At 33.7% G+C, this 21,503-nt stretch overlaps 1 protein-coding gene and 1 long non-coding RNA gene across 4 annotated transcripts in view; both read right to left on the reverse strand.

The window, feature by feature from the left end:
* LOC105347087 (uncharacterized) overlaps positions 1-11,927 on the reverse strand; it is a 36,338-nt gene extending 24,411 nt beyond the window's left edge. The window contains exons 1-2 of one of the 3 annotated variants that reach the window (XR_010709611.1): positions 11,744-11,927; positions 9,788-9,945 (exon numbers count right to left, since the gene is read on the reverse strand). This is a non-coding gene — a long non-coding RNA (uncharacterized lncRNA). Of the gene's footprint in view, positions 1-9,787; positions 9,946-11,496; positions 11,516-11,638 lie in introns of those variants that run through there. The other 2 variants (XR_010709610.1, XR_010709612.1) reach the window with 2 other exon arrangements.
* A 2,452-nt stretch (positions 11,928-14,379) lies between these two features.
* LOC105347088 (uncharacterized) lies at positions 14,380-17,425 on the reverse strand. Its single transcript, XM_011455985.4, has 4 exons — positions 17,289-17,425; positions 17,042-17,106; positions 16,292-16,447; positions 14,380-15,870 (listed from the first exon to the last, which is right to left on the reverse strand). The coding sequence occupies exons 1-4, from the start codon at positions 17,369-17,371 to the stop codon at positions 15,404-15,406; spliced, it is 771 nt and encodes a 256-aa protein (XP_011454287.3). The 5' UTR covers positions 17,372-17,425; the 3' UTR covers positions 14,380-15,403.
* Positions 17,426-21,503: the final 4,078 nt, after the last annotated feature.

Genomic DNA, 21,503 nt, shown 5'->3' on the forward strand with positions numbered 1-21,503 from the left:
TGGTTTCCAATATGACGCACTTGTCTTTTTATGTCAAGATTTCCATCTCTAGCTTCTTTTGCAGCTCTGTTCAGTAAATCACTCATTCCTCTTTGAGATTTACTAATATATGAAACAATATACATTGCACAGGCATATGGATCCAAGATAAATTGCATGTCAATGTTTGCTTTCCAAGCATCTAGAACAACAATGTTGTAAGAATTTACTCTCATATCGCATGGCTTTCTTTTTAGAAAAACCTTTGGACCTCTCAATGAACTCCTAATGCATTTGATGTAATCTTCCTCAGATATTTCTAAGACTGAATCTAGGAGTTCCTTGTATGATAAATCACAGCCATTTTTCGACATATCATTCAACTTTTTCTGAATTTTATCGTACATTTTCCTGTACTTGTCAACATCAGCATCTAAAGGTTCTAGAATCATAGACTTTTCTAAAGGAGGTAGTGGAAAGCCAAATCTGCATACATCTTTTCCTCCCTTTTTGCATGTTTGAGAATGTTTATGTACTTGTAATTCTGTCAAGTCATCACCTTCATTCTTTTCACATTTCAAGTAATTATCTACAAAATCCAAAATCTCTTTTTCTTCATTTTCTTGATATTTTGGGGCATTTTCAATCCAGACAACCATATGGACATGGGGTGATCCTCTCTGTTGAAATTCAATTCTATAAAAATAGTCTTTCACTTTGCCGATTGGATGATGGTCACTTTTCAAAACAGAATTCAGGAACACCCGAAACCTATGGTCAAAATATCTGGTGCATGTAATTGGATCTTTCTGTACCATTTTTGATTTTTGAAACCATGACATATTGTCAATTTCTTCATCTGTATATTCTTTTACATTGTTTAAAATGCCCAGTGCTCTGATTAGATCAGTCCATCTTGTATCAGCAGCAGACAGAGACATGAACCATGTTGGTAAACCTAACTGTCTGATCATGGCAAATACATCTTTTTTCCGAGTTTCAAGATATGCAGGTGAATTTCGTAACTGTCTAAAGATAAAATAACCCTCATTGTGTCTAACAAGACTATCGACATGTGTAGGATTTTGCACATCGGTTGCTGTGAATGTTTTCCCCTTAGTTTTACATTTCCTCAAAGCTAAATTGCATTTGTCAGTAACTTGCTTCATTTGTATTTTTTTCAACTTAAAAAACAAGTTTGGAACAGACTGTGCTGCACGTCTATCAAAACTTCTCAATTCCCACTTAGCTATGTCTGCATATGAAACACGCAGTTCTCTTTCTTCATCATTTAATCTTTTCCTTCCACAAAAGATTGTAGGAAATGATAAATATTCAGCAGCCTGATCTTGATATAAGCTTAGTGGACGTTGTCCTTCACCAGGGGCAAATGTGTAAACCTGATTCATGTCTCGTGATGCATCATCTAGCAACGTATCACAATTTCCATCTCTACCAATTCCATCTACTTCACAAAATTCATCGTTATCAGACTCCAGACAATCAGTATTTTGGTCCCTTCTTGACTGTGTCTGAACCAATTCTTGCACAATTTCGTTTGCCGAGGTTGTGACTTCTTGAAACCAGTTGTCATCAACATTGATATTTGCGTTCTTGTAGAATTCACTATGGTTCATAAGCCAATGCAGTGCTATCAGTACTTTTGCTGGTCGTACATTTTCATGATAATCGCATTTTTGATACGATAATTTTTTCTTCAATTTTACGGGAATTGTGACATTTTCATCTAATTTTCTAGGTAAGCTATTTATTGTAGGCTGAATATCAACTGGGACATTCACAACATTTCCTCTGGCAGAATATTGTCCACCTCTTGGTAACTCTCTAATTTGCATGAAAGGAATTCTCAAAGACACAAGCCTTTCCTCTAAAGGGAACAAATCTAATTCCATTGGTTTTTGTGGCCATGTCATACCATTAAAAACAGACAACTTTGGAGTTTTGTTTTCTTTTAACGATGAATAGCAAGTATTGCAAATCCACTCCTTATCTTGAACAGAAAGAGTACTAGTCAAGTATTTGTTTTTAATTCTTTCATCCAGTTTTGTGTTCTCCACTTTTAATACACTTTCTTTAAACCACGTTTGCTGACAACAAGAACATACAAAAATGGGACCATGTCTAATCTGTTCATGAAAATTTTTGATACAGTCATCTATACCTGCTCCAAACCTAAGCTGTCTTTGACGTTCATTTACTTTGTTACAGTATTCAACATCTGTTCTCTTTTTCTGTTTCTGTTCCCTATTATATAATAATAATATTTCATTTTCATGATATGAAATGATACTTCGTTTAGCTTGCTTTTTCAATCTTTCTTGCTCAAGGACAATTGGGTTATTTCTCTTCAATTTTCTGGCTTTTGTCTCTCGTTCATTCTCCTTATTTCTTACATTAATGTTTTGTCGTTTCAATTTTCTTCCAGTTGTATTTTGTGTTCTTTCCTTTTCTTTAACATTGATACACTGTCGTTTCAATTTTCTTACAGCTGTATTTTGTGTTCTTTCCTTTTCTTTAACATCGATACACTGTCGTTTCAATTTTCTTCCAGCTGTATTTTGTGTTCTTTCCTTTTTTAACACTTGAGGATTTTGTCTTTTCAGTTTCCTTGCAATTTTGTCCATCTCTCTTTCCTTGTCTTGAACATCAATACACTGTCGTTTCAATTTTCTTCCAGCTGTATTTTGTATTCTTTCCTTTTCTTTAACATCGATACATTGTCTTTTAAATTTTCTTCCAGCTGTATTTTGTGTTCTTTCCTTTTCTAACACTTCAGGATTTTTTCTTTTCAGTTTCCTTGCAATTTTGTCCATCTCTCTTTCCTTGTCTTGAACATCAATACATTGTCGCTTCAATTTTCTTCCAGCTGTATTTTGTGTTCTTTCTTTCTCTAACGCTTCAGGATTTTGTCTTTTAACTTTTCTTGCAATTTTGTCCATCTCTCTTTCCTTCACCTGAACATTAATACATTGCCGTTTCAATTTTCTTCCAGTTTTGTTCTTTTTCCTTTCATTCTCTAACACTTCAGGATTTTGTCGTTTCAATTTTTTGGCAAGAGCATCTTTGCATCTTTCTTCAGTTTTAAATTGTGCATTCTTTCTCTTTCTTGACATGTATTCTCTCATATAGCGTTTTCTGCATTGCTTCTCACCATTTGTAATAGATGGGGTATCATCCATTTTGTAGAATTTTTTCTGCAATGGGTCTCTCTCTGGAAAACTGTGATGCAAAGTGCTAATTGAGATTGGTAAGATTTCAAACTGCATAGAAAAATCAATATGCATGCTGTTGTACATGTTGTACAAATATGTCACCAAATCATCAAGACCCTTGTTCATTACCAACACAGATTTGCCCTCACATGCAGACATGCCGTCATTGTCATGTGAATGAGAATCGAAGAAATAATATTCAGTGTTTGACATTTTGTATACACCCGAACAAATTGCTCCTATCATAATTAGCAAATATCTAGAAATCTGGAATGCCTCATCTAATGCTTGATGCAATGATTTCACAGGGCTATTTTGATCTCCTGAGACAACTAATCCCCAAATGGTATCAAATTTGTGAATGACATGATGATTTTCTCCCAAAGTTAAGTTACTTGGTAATTCATCAAAGTTGAGAAGTTTGTTATGAAAGATTTGTTTTTGCATTAAACTTTTGACCACTGTTGTATACACCTGGTCTCCTGCTATTAAAGTGCTATCTAAAAATTCAGTTGTGAATGAGAATCCTTCATAACATTTGATCAACATAGTAAGTGCATTGCAAGTACATTGACTGCCCCTTGAAAATGATGAAAATCTTGTATCTCCTTGATGAAATGACCCAAAAACTTATTTCCTTTGATAAACCATGTTATCTTCACGAGGTTGCAAATGATTTTGAATAGTTTTAGTCAGAGAGTCATTGTTTGTAAGATTTTTTTGCACATTGTTTTGCAAATTCATTTCAGCAGACTTTTGACACAAATTAATTTCACAAAGTTCATTGAGCAAATTCATTTCAAGTTCATTGTGCAAATTCATTTCAAGTTCATTGTGCAAATTCATTTCCAGTTCAGTGTCCAAATTCATTTGACAAGTTTTTTTATTTTCCTGTTTTTTTTTTAACCTGAGGCCAGGCTCCTCAGGGTCAACATTGGTTTTACTGTTTTTCACGAGGCCAGTCTCCTCAGTCATTTTAATGTCAGAAATTGTTTTACTGTTTTTAACGAGGCCAGTCTCCTCAGTCAAGTCCAGGTCAGAAATTGTTTTACTGTTTTTAACGAGGCCAGTCTCCTCAGTCATGTCAGTCTGTAACTCTTTCCTGTTCATCCTCCAATACTTCCGCCGTGGCATCTACAAAAAATACCCTTATATATAAAGATCATGAAATGTCATGCAAAGACCATTTTATAGTAAAGGGTTTGAACTGTGAAAATAAATTATACCAGATGTAATTATAATTTGAGGGGTTATAAAGTCTCCTAAACGAACAAGGCTATTATTGGGGGTAGGGATGACCAACATGGGTCAAACTTTAGAGACAAAAAAAGTTAATACTTGAATATTTCTTTTTGTGAAAATTTATGAGGTTCATGAGGGGTCATTTACTGTTTATCAGGTGAACCGACATGACCTAAGGAACAAGAATATACATGGTTAAGGGTTGGGGTTCTCAACCCTTTTCAACATATTTGGGCACATACTGTTTGAGGGGGGGTCTGGACTGCCCCTGGCCCATGACCTACATAGACCATTTGATGCCCCTTAACACAAGGATCAAGAATATATATGGTTTAGGGGTGGGAATCTCAATCGCTTTAAAAATATTTGGGAACTTCCTGTTCCAGGGGGGTCAGGACTAACCCCTGGCCCATGACCTACATACTATTTAATGCCCCTTAACACAAGGATCAAGAATATATATGGTTTAGGGGTAGGGATCTCTACAGTTTTAAAGATATTTGGGCACTTCCTGTTCAAAGAGAGTCATGACCACCCCCAAGGCCAATGACCTACATAACATTTGTTGCCCCATAACACAAGGAACAAGAATATATATATGATTCAGGGGTGGGGATCTTAACAGTTTTTAAGATACTGGAGCACTTCCTTTTAAAGGACAAGTCAGGACCTACCCCGCGGCCCATGACCTGCATACCATTTGCTGCCAATAAACATAAGGATCAAGAATACATGTGGTTTAGGATAGGTGATCTCAACTATTTTCAAGATATTTGGGCACTTCCTGTTTGAGGGGGGTCAGGACTATCCCGGGGCCCATGACTTGCATGCCATTTGATGCCTCTTGACGCAAAAAACAAGAAAATATAAAGTTTAGGGGTAAGGACCTCAACCATTTTCAAGATATTTGGTCAATTCTTATTTCTTGGGGGTGGGAATGACCCCAAGGTTAAGATCTAATCAACCTCACATATTGCCAATAATTCAAATGGTCCCAACCATTATAAATGATTGTTGTTTACCTGGCATGAACTTCTGTGACTTTTTGTAACCTAACTCACTTGATCGATAAATACACTGGAGTGGGAAAAATATTGTCACATGATATGTTAAAGAGCTCTATAATGTATTGACAAGCATGTTAGTAATTACTCTAATGTACTTAGGACCACCAATTATTTTCATCTTTATTAAAAAAACAAAAAACAAATGGCTACAAACTAAGATGATTTTCCATTGCAATATTTTCTTAAGAACAATGATACTTTAGATATCATAATTAAAATGTGTCAGAACTAAAGAAACTGTTCAAAAGACATCGTTTATATTTTTTTTGCAAATTACCAGTGTTTCAAACTCGTCAAAAAATTAACTAGACACTCGGGGCTGACAGCTAGTACAAGTTGTCAACTCTGTTAAATTTTAACCAGCTTGGAGAAAAAAATTGACATTTGTTTTTTTTTTTATTTGCATGTAAACCATTCAAAAATCTGCTCAGATTTTGTTCCATCATAAACTTGTCGTTCTGTTTTCCTCCTCTAATCTCAGCGAAATTTTTGAAATACATCTGTTCAGAATCTATAAGAGTATATATGACCTTAACTGGAACTCTAAAGCATTTTTGAAGGTGTAATGCATGTGGATATGAATTGAAAAATAAACAAGTTCATATCATATAGCTTTCCAAAAATTCAAACATATTTTTTTAAAACTAAATGTTGTGAAAGAACTAGGTACATTAATTGCCAAAAATGGACGATATTTTACTGAAAGATAGATATGAATATGCAAGTTCCTAAAATAGAACAGTTTTCATAATTTCAAGTCTTCTTTATTTTTATGTGTGCCGCTGCTCAAATACTGGCCATTTCAGGCATGTTTTAATGAAGTCTCATTTAGCATTGTAACATATAACAATAAACAATTATCGCATTAATATGAAACACTTCATAATGGAAAAACCACATGTGCAGCTGAATTTCTATAGGAACAAAACTTAAAATAAGATTTGAACCATTTAACCAGAACCAGAAAACCAACATTTTATGTTGATAGGGAACTGAACAATGTTCGAAGTAAAAAGTTGAAGCAGGCGGTCGATGTAATTCAGCGTATTTCTTTCGTAACAACCAGCCAAAGTTGGGGCAAATTTTACAAAACCACTATGTCGCACTAATCTGTGATTCGGAAGAGACGTACCTGCGTCAAAATGTTTCAGCCTCGACGAGATTACCCTATATTATTCCGAGCATAAATGGGGACTCTACTTCGCCATCATGATTACAAGTCATGCATTGTGTACGTGAATTAAATGCTTTTATTGACTGTTTACTTGTTAATTGACCATAAAAGGAAAGCGATAGAGTGACAAGAATTAGTTTAAAAAATTTTAAACCCCGATCCCGGTATTATAAACAAATGGCTCAAAAAATATCCACGTCCAGTCGGGTGCTCGTACTAACAAATTTGTTCGCCCGTGCCAAAAGTTATGCATCTCATTCTCAGGTGGTTGGGCGAACGGTTAATTCAAAACTGAAAATCAGAAATTACTGTCAAAATTGTTGTAGATTTCAGATAATTCTTTGGGTTAGAAGGGTCCTAAACAGTATTTATCTGTAACATATCATCTGTGTTATTTTTCTGCACATTACAAGTATTTAATGCTTGGCAAGACATTTCTAATGATCAACCAAAATTTCACCATCAGTCATAGAATCATAAGAACAAGTGAAAAGCTGTCAATGTCGTGTGACAGCAAACCAGGTTTTCTTTTATGTGAACTGTATCCATAATCCATGTCAACCCGTTCCAGTGAAATGGAGTACCCTATATGCAATATTTTGCCAAAAAAGACTAAGTTCAAAAGCTGGTATTTTTTTTCATATAAATAATCAGAAATCAGAATCCTACCAATATGCACACCTCTGATATATGTACAATTGATCTGCAAAAGAACAACTTCCTATCTTAAAAACTGTTGGAGGACTTATCCGTACAATGAGGGTACCCTAAATGCAATATTTTGCCAAAAAATGACTAAGTTCAAAAGCTGTTATTTTTTTGATAAATTATCAGTAATCAAAATCCTAGCAATATGCACACCTCTAATATATGTACAATTGATCTGCAAAAGAACAACTTCCTATCTTGACAACTGTAGGAGGAGTTATCCGTACAATGAGGGTACCCTTTTGGCAGCCGCTTGCCCACCTGCCCGCTTCACCATTTTAATAACCGAATTTTTCCGTTGGAAAACCCTGTTTATAATACAGAGCCCACAATTTTGATAGGTTTGAGTTACAGGCACCTGACGTTATATTACACCTGTCATTAATAAAAATCGCCCTTCAATCTGCATCTACTGCCTTAGATTTGTGACAAAAGGCTAAACAGTGGACGGAAGTTGACAAAATGGCAGCATCTTTTTGGTGATCCCTTTCAAATATAGCATCGATACATCTAGTGAATTTTCAAAAGGCGTTAATTTTGAAATTCCATCAACATACAAGTTATATTTTGAAATATTGAAACAAAACACAGTGGAGGGAAATCTCATTTACATACAGTTGTCAACTTCCGCCCACCCTTTAGACATTTATCGTATATACGAGGCAGTAGATGCAGATTGAGGGGTGATTGTTATTAATGACAGCTGTAATGCACCGTTTTGGTTAAATTAGTTGTAAGCTTAGATGTTGGATGACCGATCGGGAGACGGAGAAGATTGCAAAATTATTATCCAGATGAGTCAAGCCGAACTTCCAGCTGATATGACAGTTTGAAATAAAAATGGTGGCGATGGGTACGGTCTACCTTGCACATTATTAGATAAAGAGTATTTATTTTTATTATGAGAAAAATGTATAACGTCAGGTGCCTGTGGTTTGAGTCATGTTTTTAGTTTACATCAGTTTAATGAATTCAACTTAAGATTTTTAAACTTAGTTTTTACTATTCAGTATTTAAAATGTAAACAAACAAAAACATGGCCTAAGCTCTATGTACAATCAAAGAATTATGAGCAAAGCTCTATATCTTGCTAATAACTTGAGACTTGAGATTCAATTATTGATAGTAAATAGAAAATTGTAAACAATAAAAACAGAGAAAATGCACAATAACAAAGACGGAGCACAATTTATTTTTTAAATCATACATACACCTATATAATAACGTATATCCCTTCACCGAAAACGATGTCTGCTTAGACTGAATAGACTTTAGAAAATGCTTAGCATATTCACGTAACACGTTGCATATATCCACCACTGCCCAGATATTATACCGATTTACCAATTGCATGAATCGTCTTTTCACATGTTGTTGATATAACAGATTTTGCTCATTTTACGCAGGTAAACAATCAGCTGCCTGAATTACCGAAGTTTATGTTTGTTTTAATAGGAAAAAATTCCAAAATACATGCGATGGTTTCCCAAGTTCAAAAGCACAATGAAAATAAACAAACTAAAAACCACCGTCGCGTCACGAATGAAAATGTCAACGCATTGAAATATTCAACCTCAATTTACTTCACACAATGATCGGCACCAATATACCTTGCAAGTTTCAAACATTACCTTTGCGCGTGAACTTTTCCACAACAAACAAATCAATCTTTTCAAACTTTTGCCAGAATGCGTCGAAAATGGCCGCTTGGAACAAAGAACCTCGTTTTCGAGATGGAATGTGAATCTGGAATAACGAACCCGAACTTATAAACCGATTAAACCCCCTGTATGTTTTTTCGTTATCGTTTTCGTTTATAACTCAAATTTGGAACCGAATTACCATTTCATTTTTGCAATTTAAATTTTTCTTCCCATAAGGATGATTCATGCTAAATTACATTGAATTTCAATCAGTAGTTCTTGAGAAGAAGATTTTTTAAAATGCACCCCCCCCTTTTTTACAGTTTCGAGGTTTTCTCCGCTCTCAATGAATATTTTTCTTTCATTTCTGCAATTTATATTCATCTTTCCATAAGAATGCTTTGAGCCAAAATTGGTTCAATTTGGCGCAGTGGTTTTAGAGAAGAAGTTCAAAATGTGAAAAGTTTACAGACGGACAGACGGACAGACGGACGGACAGACGGACGGACGGACGGACGACGGACAAAAAGTGATCAGAATAGCTCACTTGAGCTTTCAGCTCAGGTGAGCTAAAAAGTGTGGAAAACTGAAGTGGGACAGACAGACGGACGGACAGACAGACAGACAGACAGTTGGACTGACGGACGCACAGGAAAGCTATAGTCCCCTCCGGTGAAAACCGGTAGGGGACTTATTAGATAAGTATGTGTTTATTGACACAATATTGATAAGGAATATTACTTGCTATCCGATCTCCGTGATTTACATGTATCTCTGTTTTCCGATTTCCGTTTTCCTTGTTCGTTGCCCATTTTGTACAGCTAGGTTCCCCGTCAGGTTCCCCGTCACTTCAGCTACGTATATGTTTGTACTGCCATCTTCAGCTGGGCCATTTTCAACTGATGAAAAAATAGCCATAAATGTCAAATACCGGTACATGTATTGTAAACTAATAATATAAAACATGCCCATGTAACAAAAGCATAATTCCGGTCCTGTTTACAATTCAACATTACTAACCCCCATCACTCTTTAGATAAGAACAACTGTGCACTGGAGCAGGGCCAAGTATAAACCACTAATGAAATTTGACAAGTAACTAAGAATTAATTAAAAAGGAAACTAAGAGATATCATTGTCGCGTTTTACCTGTAGACTTTAACATGTATTTCTACCAATGCAGCATCAGCTAAAATGCTTTAATTTTTTTTTCACCGTTTGTCTCGATCTACTTAAAATCTGGAAAAATATCAGTTATATAAAAGTTTAAGTGATTTCTACTCTTTGAGTGATAACGTTATATAATATTAATAAACCCCAAAATTCAAATTTTCATAAGTCAAACTCGCAATTGCTCATCGTTTTCCGCCATCTTGAAACTCTTGTGCGCTTTATTTTCAATCACGATATATCATTTTTCTTTAGATTCATAATTGTCCCCATTGGATAATATAAAACGTCTGTAAAATGTACACATGTAAATAATAGATTTAGTGCTTTTAACTGCCTTATCAAATATGTTTTACTATTTTCTTTTAATTGCCTTAACAAATATGTTTTACTATTTTTCTAACCTCCACGTTGCAAGAGCTGGGCAAATGTATATGATATATAAATGATATACTGGCTAACATCCTTTACAGAATCGTTATACGGAATTGTATATACTACCCCTGCTGGGTTTTCGGTTTTACTTTTTCTTTTCTGTTTCTTGTGAACTGCGATGTCCCACGAAGAATTGTGTAAACAATTATCTTAGGGGTTGAGAATGACTTAATAATTATGTTTAAATTATAAAACAATATTTGATATTCAAATACAGTATATAAACATATAGAAATATGTATATTTAATGTATATACAAAGGCAAAACAAAAACCGGAAATCAAAAAAACATAGTCGATTTCTCGGGACTACATTTACACTTTCGACGAAGGAAAATTGGCGATTTTTAACTTATTAGTGTTTTTTAAAAAGCAGAAAGAATACCATCGACTTAAATTAAGATGCCATTTGATATCTGATTAACGGTTTTTAAAAAAGTAACTGGAAAATAAGTTAGACGCGAAATAGAAAATTGGGACATCGCGGTACATATGTCCAGGACATATGTCCCGGACTACTTTTACACCATCAAAGTTGGAGTAAACTTGTGTAACACGGGTTCAACACTAGTGTCGTGAAATACATGTTTTATTGACAACTCTGGCAACTCGAGTCACTCGTGTCGTTCAATCAAATTCGCCCTATGTTATGTTTCATGATGACATAAATTATCTATAGCATAACGTTACATTTACTTATATTATTTTGCATGTTGACATAAATTTGATGAAATAAACAACTTGCAAAACATGCACAAGTCAGACAAGAGAGCCAAATTATGCCATAATAGTTTGTGATACCTTTCGGTTAAACGCAAATATTTTACATGTACACACTATACTCACACAATTTTAAACACTGTTCGTGTACAGAACTGTCGATTGTGACTTCCGTGTATGATCACGCTAAAATACGATATTAACACACGGATTTTAAAAAAAAAAACTCTTATTGGATATAGAACAAAACTTAATTAAAAATTCTCACCTGCTCAAATAACTTTTTCTATAGAAGCTGTCGGCCTGTCTTTGCATTCTGCATAACACATTCAATAACTGTTGTTGAAAACCCACTTTCGGTTTAGAAAATTACCTTTCTTTCCCCTTTTGTTGCAAATTGAGCCCTTTTTCTACGTTGTAATCCTGCATTAAACAAACTATAAGCTTGATACTTTGGGAGTTTTAAAAAAAACCCCACAAATGTATAATTGAGTTGTGATCTTTTTCGGGAGTATAACACTTCGTATCGTAAGGTAGGCAGCCATTTATCTGGTCGCGCTGACCTCTATTTTTAGATTTGACCCATTTAGCAAAAATCAAAGTTCTGCAAGTACTGGTAAGCGTTTAGTAGGGTTGTTGTTTGCATTGACATTTTAATTTTGGATTCTAAAGGCTCAGAACAAATCTGCATTTAATCAACATTTTGGTGGAGCCTGGTCGATGCATGCATATCCTCCCTTTCCTATTATATGAATGTGTTTCATCTCTAACGTTATAATGATTTGAATCGAAAAAATAACAAAATAAACATTTTTCTTATTTCTATACCCATATTATTAGGATGTGTACATATCATTTACCGGTATTAAAAAAAGTGTTTCAGGTTTGAACTCACATTGTATTAAGCATAGGACGTACTGTAATTTAAAATTTATTTTTCAGGTCAGATGAGGGAAAAAAATAAGGGGAGAGACTAAAAATGTATGGCATTCATAGGTAATCACCTCAAGTTAAGCGCGTTCATTATGCATCTAATTGCATTTTATGAAAATATATTAGGATAAAGGTAGTGTCTAAAACTTGCCATCTAACATTTGTTTAGTTAAGAATTTCAAATAATATTTAGGATTTTTACGATAAAAATATGGTATGTATCAACGGATATGCATATTTTCATTACAAACTAACTGATAATTTTATTTAAAACCTAATTCCAATACATTCAGAACTAGGGAACAATGTCCTTTTATTACGGAATGTAACGTGCGAGTACAAATCGTTGCTGATTGTATAAAACCAACAAGATTACTATATTATACATATATTACATGGCTTCGAGGGCGACATACCAGACTATTTGCCCCAAGGTGACAGGAAAGCCCTGGAGTGTTATGTCGCCCGATGCCGAAGGCAGAGGGCGACATAACACTCCAGGGCTTTCCTGTCACCGAGGGACAAATATTCTGGTATTGTCGCCCGAGAAGACATGTAATATATGTTATATAACATTTGTAAACAAATCAAACTCGGGTTATCAACATATCATTTAATTCACAAGGCAGAGGAAAAAATTTTAAAAACACTAACGCTTGAGTTTATCACTTTTGTCGTATTTGCCGAATTTTTTTTCATCAATTAAACTATCGAGCTCATCTGAATTTAGATGAACAAACCGCAGACGTTGGCATGTTTAAAATTCGCGGATCTGTTTACGTTTGCTTAGCAACTGGCTCGTTGAATTTCGAACCCGACGTAATTAATATGCAGAATTCTTGCACGCGATGGTGATAATACAGTACAGGGAGGGCAATATAAATATTTCCTGTGAAATATAACTGTTTCCGGGAGGGCAATATAACTGTTTCCGGTGTGATTCAGCAATTTTCAGGGCATAGTAATAAAATTATTTCATTTGTGACATAATGATAAAACTTATTCAAAAATGGTATATATTACTATATATATCCGTTGGTGTTTTTTTAGCCATGACACAACCTTTGACCTATGAAAACGTATCACATTTGGGTTTATCCCTTCAGCAATTTTTGGAATCGGTAGGAGCAAATTAAAATGCTTGACATATGTCAGAAAAGAGGGTGTCAAGTGTCAAAACTGAATTATCATTTGAAGGAAAGAATTGAAATTGTTTGATGTACACCCTTTCAAAATATGTGAAATTCCCTACTTTTCTACTTTTACCTTTTTCAGAGTTTTTCAATACAGACGCATCTGACCGGAAAACGAATCTGAGTTCACACCGCAAAAATTTAAAAAGAGAGAGCAAAATTGATGATCTTTCATTCAAGGGGTCCATCGTTGCTGAACGAAAATAAGGGCCGAAGCTATGAACCGTAATGTTAATATCATTACCGCCTTTGGAAAATGCCAGTCTGACTAAAGCCAGCCCCTACTAATTCACTTCGACAACGAAGTGAATTAGTCGGGGCTGGCTTTAGTCAGACTGGGAAAATGCAATAGTGGACTATACCAATTTGTATCCGTGCGATGACTAATGTCACTGAATGTTGACTTGTAATCCACTTTAATGACTGGATATTATTGTTTTAGGTTCACATTTTCTACCACAGAATGTTGAACAAAGAATGGGTAGCGTCTACTTGCTTGTAAGACGCTATTTTGTCTGCAACCTGAGGCGGACCAAAGATTTTTCAAAACGTACAATGTACCTGCGGTGAAACATAGAGGCGTTGCTTTTAACTTTCACACCGATTTTTCTTTTACTAGACCATACTAAAAAAAAATTAAAACGCCTTTTTAACACATCCAATGCATTTTTGTGATCGGCTTCGGCCGATCACTGTTGTGTCCATATGAGGCATCCGGCAAATGCTTCCACGTGCGCACACATTCCGCTTGCATAAGTAGTTCTTATAAAAACTTGAAGTTTCGTTTAGTATATCTATATAACATTTTACTCAGTTTTATTTCAATTCATTTACCTTAAGAGAATCAGATACATACATACATACATAAAATACAGTTCGACCTGTTAATTCAAGAATGCACATTTTGTCTCACGCGTAAGAATTTCGATCGAAAGATTCATTCAGTAATGCAGTTGACCTCGATGAACTGACCTCAATCATAAGAAGATGCTCAATGAACTGACCTCGATCCACTGATGTTGCATACTAGTAGCTAGGAAGACGGCTTGATTTATAAACAAGGTTACGTTATAATGCGACCTCAATAGCAAGTTATGTTTTCAGTCGCATTAGATTATTTAATACAACTTTTTCTTTGTATACGTGTTAATGCTTTTTTAAGAGCCCTTCTCAGTATTCTGAAGAAGAAGAAGAAGAAGAAGAAGATACATTAACATTTAATAATAACGTTAAAAATATAAAACTAGACAGGAGTTTACGAACGGCTTTCCCCAAATTTATTTCAAAATTAAATTTGTTGACGGTTTATAATGATGAAATTATGGTGTACAGATTCAAAATATTCTATATTTTGTAAAAATACAGTACTTTTTAATTATTTTACATCAAACTGATCATGTGGATTGCTTCTAGCTATCAATATATCATTATTGCCGATCATTCCTTTAAAAGGAATACTTGTTTTTTGTTATCAATTTGTCTCGAGACATGTGGAGCACATGTTCCTCTGTTTATGTGCATGCGGCCACAGGAACATCGAAAACATTATTGCTTATAAATTAATAGGATTATGTTTAGGATGTCCCATGAAAAGGGGGGGGGGGTAGTTCAAACCTCGGGACCCCCCCCCCCCCCCAACCCAATTCTGATTGTTCAGCATTTATTTGATCTTGACCTTGGGTGACACATGATACTTTTTGTAAATAGTCAATGGATAGAATATACAAACATATATTGAATATTTGATTTGAAACAGCATGATATAGCTAATCGCTAATCTCTCTCTCTCTCTCTCTCTCTCTCTCTCTCTCTCTCTCTCTCTCTCTCTCTCTCTCTCTCTCTCTCTCAAACACGCACATTGCCTCAAAAAGGCGTACTAGTATTCAGTTCCGCCGTAGATTTGCTGTCTATTTCAGAGGATCATAGAAGTGTTTAGATTCCCGATCAGATTGTCTCTTTTTTAACGCTAGAGAATCAATGTAGTCATTTTGCAATGTTTTGTCCAGAGTTTTAGGTCCCTTCTCATTCTTTTCCTTTGCAGCATCCATTTTTTTCTCATCCAGTTCGTCATACAGATTTTCGTTCGTCTCGTCTGAGTGACCGGGTTTTCTGTTTAGAAACTCTTCAAAGTCTTTTACAGGGTTTTCTCCTCTGTTCTCTGCTTCTCTCCTGGCAACGTACTTCCTCCAAGTGTATCTTGAGACAATGGCGGCTAAGACGGCAAGAAGTACCACAACGGTAGTGACCAGGACAGGTGTTGCCACCACATCCGGGGATCTCTTTGTCTCTAGATTTATTTGTTTTGATCCTGAGACCGATTCCGTTTCTTGATCAGATGCATATACCAGGGATCCGCCTGTCGTTGAGAGCGCATCTACAAATGTACTTTGTAAACCAATATGAGGATACATCCCATATGTGGTTATATCTAAACGAATATTTTTTAAAATGTTATATAGTTACGGTGGATCAATTCACCAATACTAACATATTATCATTTGATTGATCAATAAAGTACATGTATTCATTTGAAAATACGATTTTACAATTTTGAGACTAAACCAATATTTCAATATATTTATTTTTTGGTGTAAAATAACGCAAAACAAATAATAATTAGCTAATAATACCAGTCAAAATAGTCAGGTTAAATTTCATTTAAAAAAGAAATTGTTAATTGTTGATATATATATATTCTAAATAATTGGATAAAAGATACTTAATAAATTCAAAAATGTTTGGATATTATTAAAGTAAAAAATTTTTTTGGGAAACACTTGTACTTAAAATCGAACCGTTTTTCTTTGGAATCCTTTGGGTATTCAATATACATCCTGTCGACGCCTCGCAGTTTTCCTCTGAGCAGTTGCAGGCAGACTGACAGCGGTATCCATAACTCGGAAAACGACATTTAATGGAACAATTTACTCCAGTGAAACCGTCTGGGCACACTTTACAGATTGAGAACAAATATTTTTATGAACAAATGCAATATAATATATACCCACATTTATCTAATAATGTGTAATATTTTGTAGAATACTGATCGATGACATTACTCATTAGTAGGAAAGCATACAAAAGCAGTCTTATTGTTGAAATAGAACGTTGGAAAATAATTTTTTTTGATTACAATTGCAGATTTTAGTTTCTTATTTTTTTTTTATTTTGGTTTAACGCACAGTAGTTCATATTATTTTATTTCTTAATGTTCACACCTTTCTAAATCTCGAGAAAGTTGTCAGGGATGAATCATAAAACATTATAGCTCAATGTGTGTATTAAGAATTTTTTTTTTAATTGTTTGACAATTAGCCCACAATAAATTGTTAGCTACGGATAGTATTTTTGTGAAAGAATAGACAACTAAAAAAACCATCCATGCCTTTTTAGCATGATAAAAAGTATTCTTGCACATATAAAGTAACTTGTACAATTTCAAAATTGATAAAGCCTTATTATATAAACTTCTTATTCATCTACAAATAAGATTAGTAACAATAAAATACTCAACAGTTTTGTCGTTCGTGTTTGATGATACTTACCCATACATTTTCTGGACACAGAGTCATAAAAATATCCAGTACTACAGCAGTCTGATGTATGGCGGCTGTAATTTAATAGCAAGATAATACTTTAGAGTGAACAATTTTTCTAAATGCTACAAAACTATGAAATAAAAGATGTAAATTATATTTTATCCTTTTTCTTTTTTCATTGACTATCATTTAATCGTTGGTTTACATATCAAAATGTTCAAATCATTGTAGCTTTTGTTTAAAAACAACTCACTTCGAACACGATCCCCTTATTATGCAGACTTTTGTCATTAGCACAAGAAGAATCACAGACACTGCTGAACTTAGAGAAGTCATGACTCTTGTCTATATAATTAGCAATAACATAGAAAGATTTCAACAAAATCAAACTAATTCCTGACTTATATAGCAAAGCGTCACGTGAGTGAAACCACCTGCTTCTCAAAATCAAACCAGGAACATTGTACCAGGAGTGTCAAAAGGTTATTCGTTTAATTGATTACAATTTAAACTTTTATGCCAGGCAAAGATTTGTTTTCCCCGGAACCGAACCCCTGTGTTTAATGTTTTGTATTTTTTATTTCCTTTTTTTTTTTAATTTAAATTTATTGTTAAACAATTTTGATGAATATCATTCCAAGTATAATACATGTACAGAAGAAATACATACAGTACAAATGTATCGTTTTCTATGAAAAAAATTATTAATATGTTAAAAGTATTATTAATATTATCTTTTTCCACATTCTATACATCTTTGCCGAGGTTGTTGTTTTAAGATTGTTAAGCAGAAAAAGGATGTTTCCATATATTTACAAATACCGAGTATGATTCTCTTTATTTCTAACGGAAATTTCTAGTTAATTAATAGCTCTATAGGGACAGCCTGACTAGAATCGTCATGCCCCGTTTATCAATTTGTCGAAACCTACATCGAGAAAAATCACGGACTACACGAAATAATCATGAGGATGTCAGACTCAAATTCCCATAAGATACGATTTGGCTGTTTCGTTTAGCTAACGGAATGATGTACGTTAACAGTAATTCAGTGATTTTTACTTACTTTTTACAATCAATTTATTCATTTGTTAAAAGTAAGGTGTAAATATAAAGAACATAATGCTTTCTTTGATGATTCATTCGGGTTAGGGAGGTAATCATCATTTTATAAAAAAAATTACGTAACTCGCTTTTGCAATTTATGTATTTGTTCTCCAATGTCGCCACTTTTATATCTCACATGAATCACCAAAGAAAGCATTTTATGATCAAATGCATGTACAGTGACCAACCTATTTTTGACATAAGCAATGGAATTCGCATGATCCTATAGATATTTTCTTTTCATTATTTTTTAAAATTATATCTTGTAGTGTAGTTGGTTAGAGCATCTGCAAAAATGTTACGAGTTTGAAACTCGCTAGGACTTTTACAATTTTTTAAAATCTTTTTAAACTTAATTTTGTTTAATATAATAAAATACATATAGAATTTTAAAACGGTTAACAACTTTTGTTGAACTTTCATCCACATTTGTATATCGGTGTAACATATGTACCACTTTAATGACAGATGCGACGTTCCTCAGTTTTATATAATTTTCCTTGAGAGATTATTTCTTCTTTATTGCATTAAAACCTGTGAATGCCCAAAAACTCAGGGTACATTACCACGCTATTTTCGGAGTTAGAATATTTTGAATTTTTCTTTTAATTGCATATAAAATACAATACATGATTTTTTTTAAAAGTCAAAACATATATTTACGATTGAAACCATATATTAAAATGGAAAAAAAATATGTAACATGAAAATATAAATTTGGCATAACGCAGTGGAAATCTTCACATTGTGGAGATAGAAATAAAGAGAAAATAGTAGAAGATAGGTCACGTCTGACCTTAAATGTTGAACAATGTTCGATAATTGATGAAAGGATTGATTTTGCCTATGGTACGACTGTGAACTTAAAACATATGTACACATGTATCTGAATGTCAGGAATATCAAACAAAATGTGTAATGTCAAATTTATTTCTCACAATATGATTGTATTGAAATAGACAGTACTTGATGTGGATAGTTTTAGTACAGAATAACTTATTTTGAAGTTATTTGCAATTAGCACTTGTACATACGGAAGAAGTTGTGGATTACAGAACGTGCTTGTTTGATGCTGTTTCCTTCTTCCGTGTCTTCATAGTTTAAATGTAAAGAACACAAACATGATACATATTGATGATTTTGGCACGGAACAGCAGATTCATGTACATATAAATGATGAACAAGTGTTAATTTGTTAACTAAAGGTTAATAGTATGGTCGGTAGAGGTGTCTGCAACACACACAATGTTATATTCCTAACTAAAGCTCCTTTTTTTGTTTTGGTTTTTTTTTTTAGCCATGCATGATCATTCTTAGTTTTTTTATCACTTCATTCTAAAAAAAATAGTTTTAAAAAATCGTAATGTTTTATAAACTGCATAATGTCTTTTTTTTTTTTAAATATTAGACCTGCACATTATTATTGATATTACTTATAAAAGGGAATTTGTTTGTTTGAATTCTTTGTAACATTAGATTCTTTGGAAAGTGCTTGATCATGTGTTATCTAAATAACAAGGGTATCAAACGATTTCAAACATTTTTAGTGTCAAAAATGCTTATTTGCCTTTTAAACAATAGAAGGCTTGTAAGCCAAAAGTTGTTACAGTGTATATCTTCTTCACACAAAAAAGCGGACATTTGATATCTCGGGGGGGGGGGGTGTTGTTTGGTTGTTTTTTTTGTCTTTGTTTAGTATGCATTTAAAAAGTTCTTGTTTAAAAAAAAATAACTCTAACAACACCACTTGTAGTTGGTCGGTAAACCTGTAATGCAAAGTTTTATTGTTTGGTCACTCACATAGTAAACTCTCCAGTATTACCGTTTCCATTACTTTTCAGTGGACATTTGAAAAATATAACATGCCTATAAAAGAAATAAAATAAAAATGGATTTTCCAACTTTTCCTCATCATTGACATGTCAGCTCATTTTACTCAAAACGTTGACAACAACGTTACTAAACAGATTTTTAACGAGAAATTCTGATTTTTTTTTTTTTTGCCATTCCAGTTCCAGTTAACATTTCATTCAACCTGACAACAGTTGGGACGTTCCAAAGAAGAAATTTAGTGAATGAATATCGTTTGAACCAGGGGCATTTTAAGAAAATAAAAAGTGTTGCAAAAACATCTTGGGATAGAGTGTTTTAAAGTATGCAAGGTTCCTAAGTGCCTAAATTGTTAAAAATTAAAGCTACAAATTATTGTACTGTAGAAAGGGTTGTTGTTTCGGAGTGAACAAAGTGTGTGATGTCATTTTATAAAATATTAATGCTTATGCAAAAATGTCTTCATGTAGTACAAATACCGTTTTAGATTCGAAATGGTATCAAATATCACCAAGGAATGTTGTTCGAAACAGTTTTCCCATCATTAGCTATTGTAAATGCAAAGAATGTACGAAAGAAGGAAACATATCTATAGTCAATACCATTACTATTCAAATCAAAACAACCATCCATACAAGTGGTTAATTGTCGAAAGGATTGATAAGTTTTAAAATATATCGTTACATGATACATAAACAAGTGGTTAATATTTTAACAGGGATTGAGCGAATTGTTATGATAAATGACAGATTATTCTACTTGAAAATTGTGGGTAATATTATGTTATACTTATTGTGATGATCGTTCGTGTATAAATCGTTTAGCAGAAAAGAAGATATCTCTACCAAGAGGAAGTATTAAAACCTAGCTATTTCGTCCTTGAAATATTTTACTTTCGGGAACGTTCCTACATATTGCAAATAAATTTAATCTTATTTGTTCACAAATGCTTATAATTGCGTTATTCGTGTTATTTATGCAGACACAAAATGAGAACATAAGTGTCTGATTCTGTAATTGAATTAAGAAGACCGTGGCTTTACTGACGACCAATGCCTGGTGACGAGAAGCGAGAACGCATGCAGTCAAAGACATGTAGAACATTAATCGTGTCAACATAATGCCACTGCCAAGGTGGGAACTTTTCAAGAGGTTAATAAGTAGTTTCGTAATAATCCATATATACTTAATGATAGATAATTGTCTTGAAAATATATATCCACTTTTGCTTTTGGTTAATCTCACCTAACAGGTTAGATGTTTGCCTTTGAATATTAACATCCTACAGAAAAATGGTAATACCCGGCGGAACAAATTATTTTCCTGCAGGAATTATTGGCAATCCTATAATATTTTATAAAAACCTACAGAAATGATATTTTCTATGAGAGAAAAGTATTTCCAAGATTTCCCATTGGATTTTTAAATCCTATGGGAGCTTTCTTCAAATCCTATAGGAATTTAAATTCCTATTTAAAGTGATAATGCCATAGAATTATGCAAGGTATTGGGAAATCAGATTGTTTGTGTA

Source organism: Magallana gigas, chromosome 9 (genome assembly GCF_963853765.1).
Source record: "Magallana gigas chromosome 9, xbMagGiga1.1, whole genome shotgun sequence".
Taxonomy (NCBI): Eukaryota; Metazoa; Mollusca; class Bivalvia; order Ostreida; family Ostreidae; genus Magallana; species Magallana gigas.

Excerpts from the sequence above, each read along its gene's own strand:
- LOC105347088 (XM_011455985.4), bottom strand. The coding sequence starts at position 17,371 with ATGACTTCTCTAAGTTCAGCAGTGTCTGTGATTCTTCTTGTGCTAATG. Across the intron at positions 16,448-17,041 it reads TGTGTCCAGAAAATGTATGG|TGTGCCCAGACGGTTTCACT; the intron begins GTAAGTATCATC and ends CAATCTGTAAAG. Across the intron at positions 15,871-16,291 it reads AAGGATTCCAAAGAAAAACG|ATGCGCTCTCAACGACAGGC; the intron begins GTTCGATTTTAA and ends GTACATTTGTAG.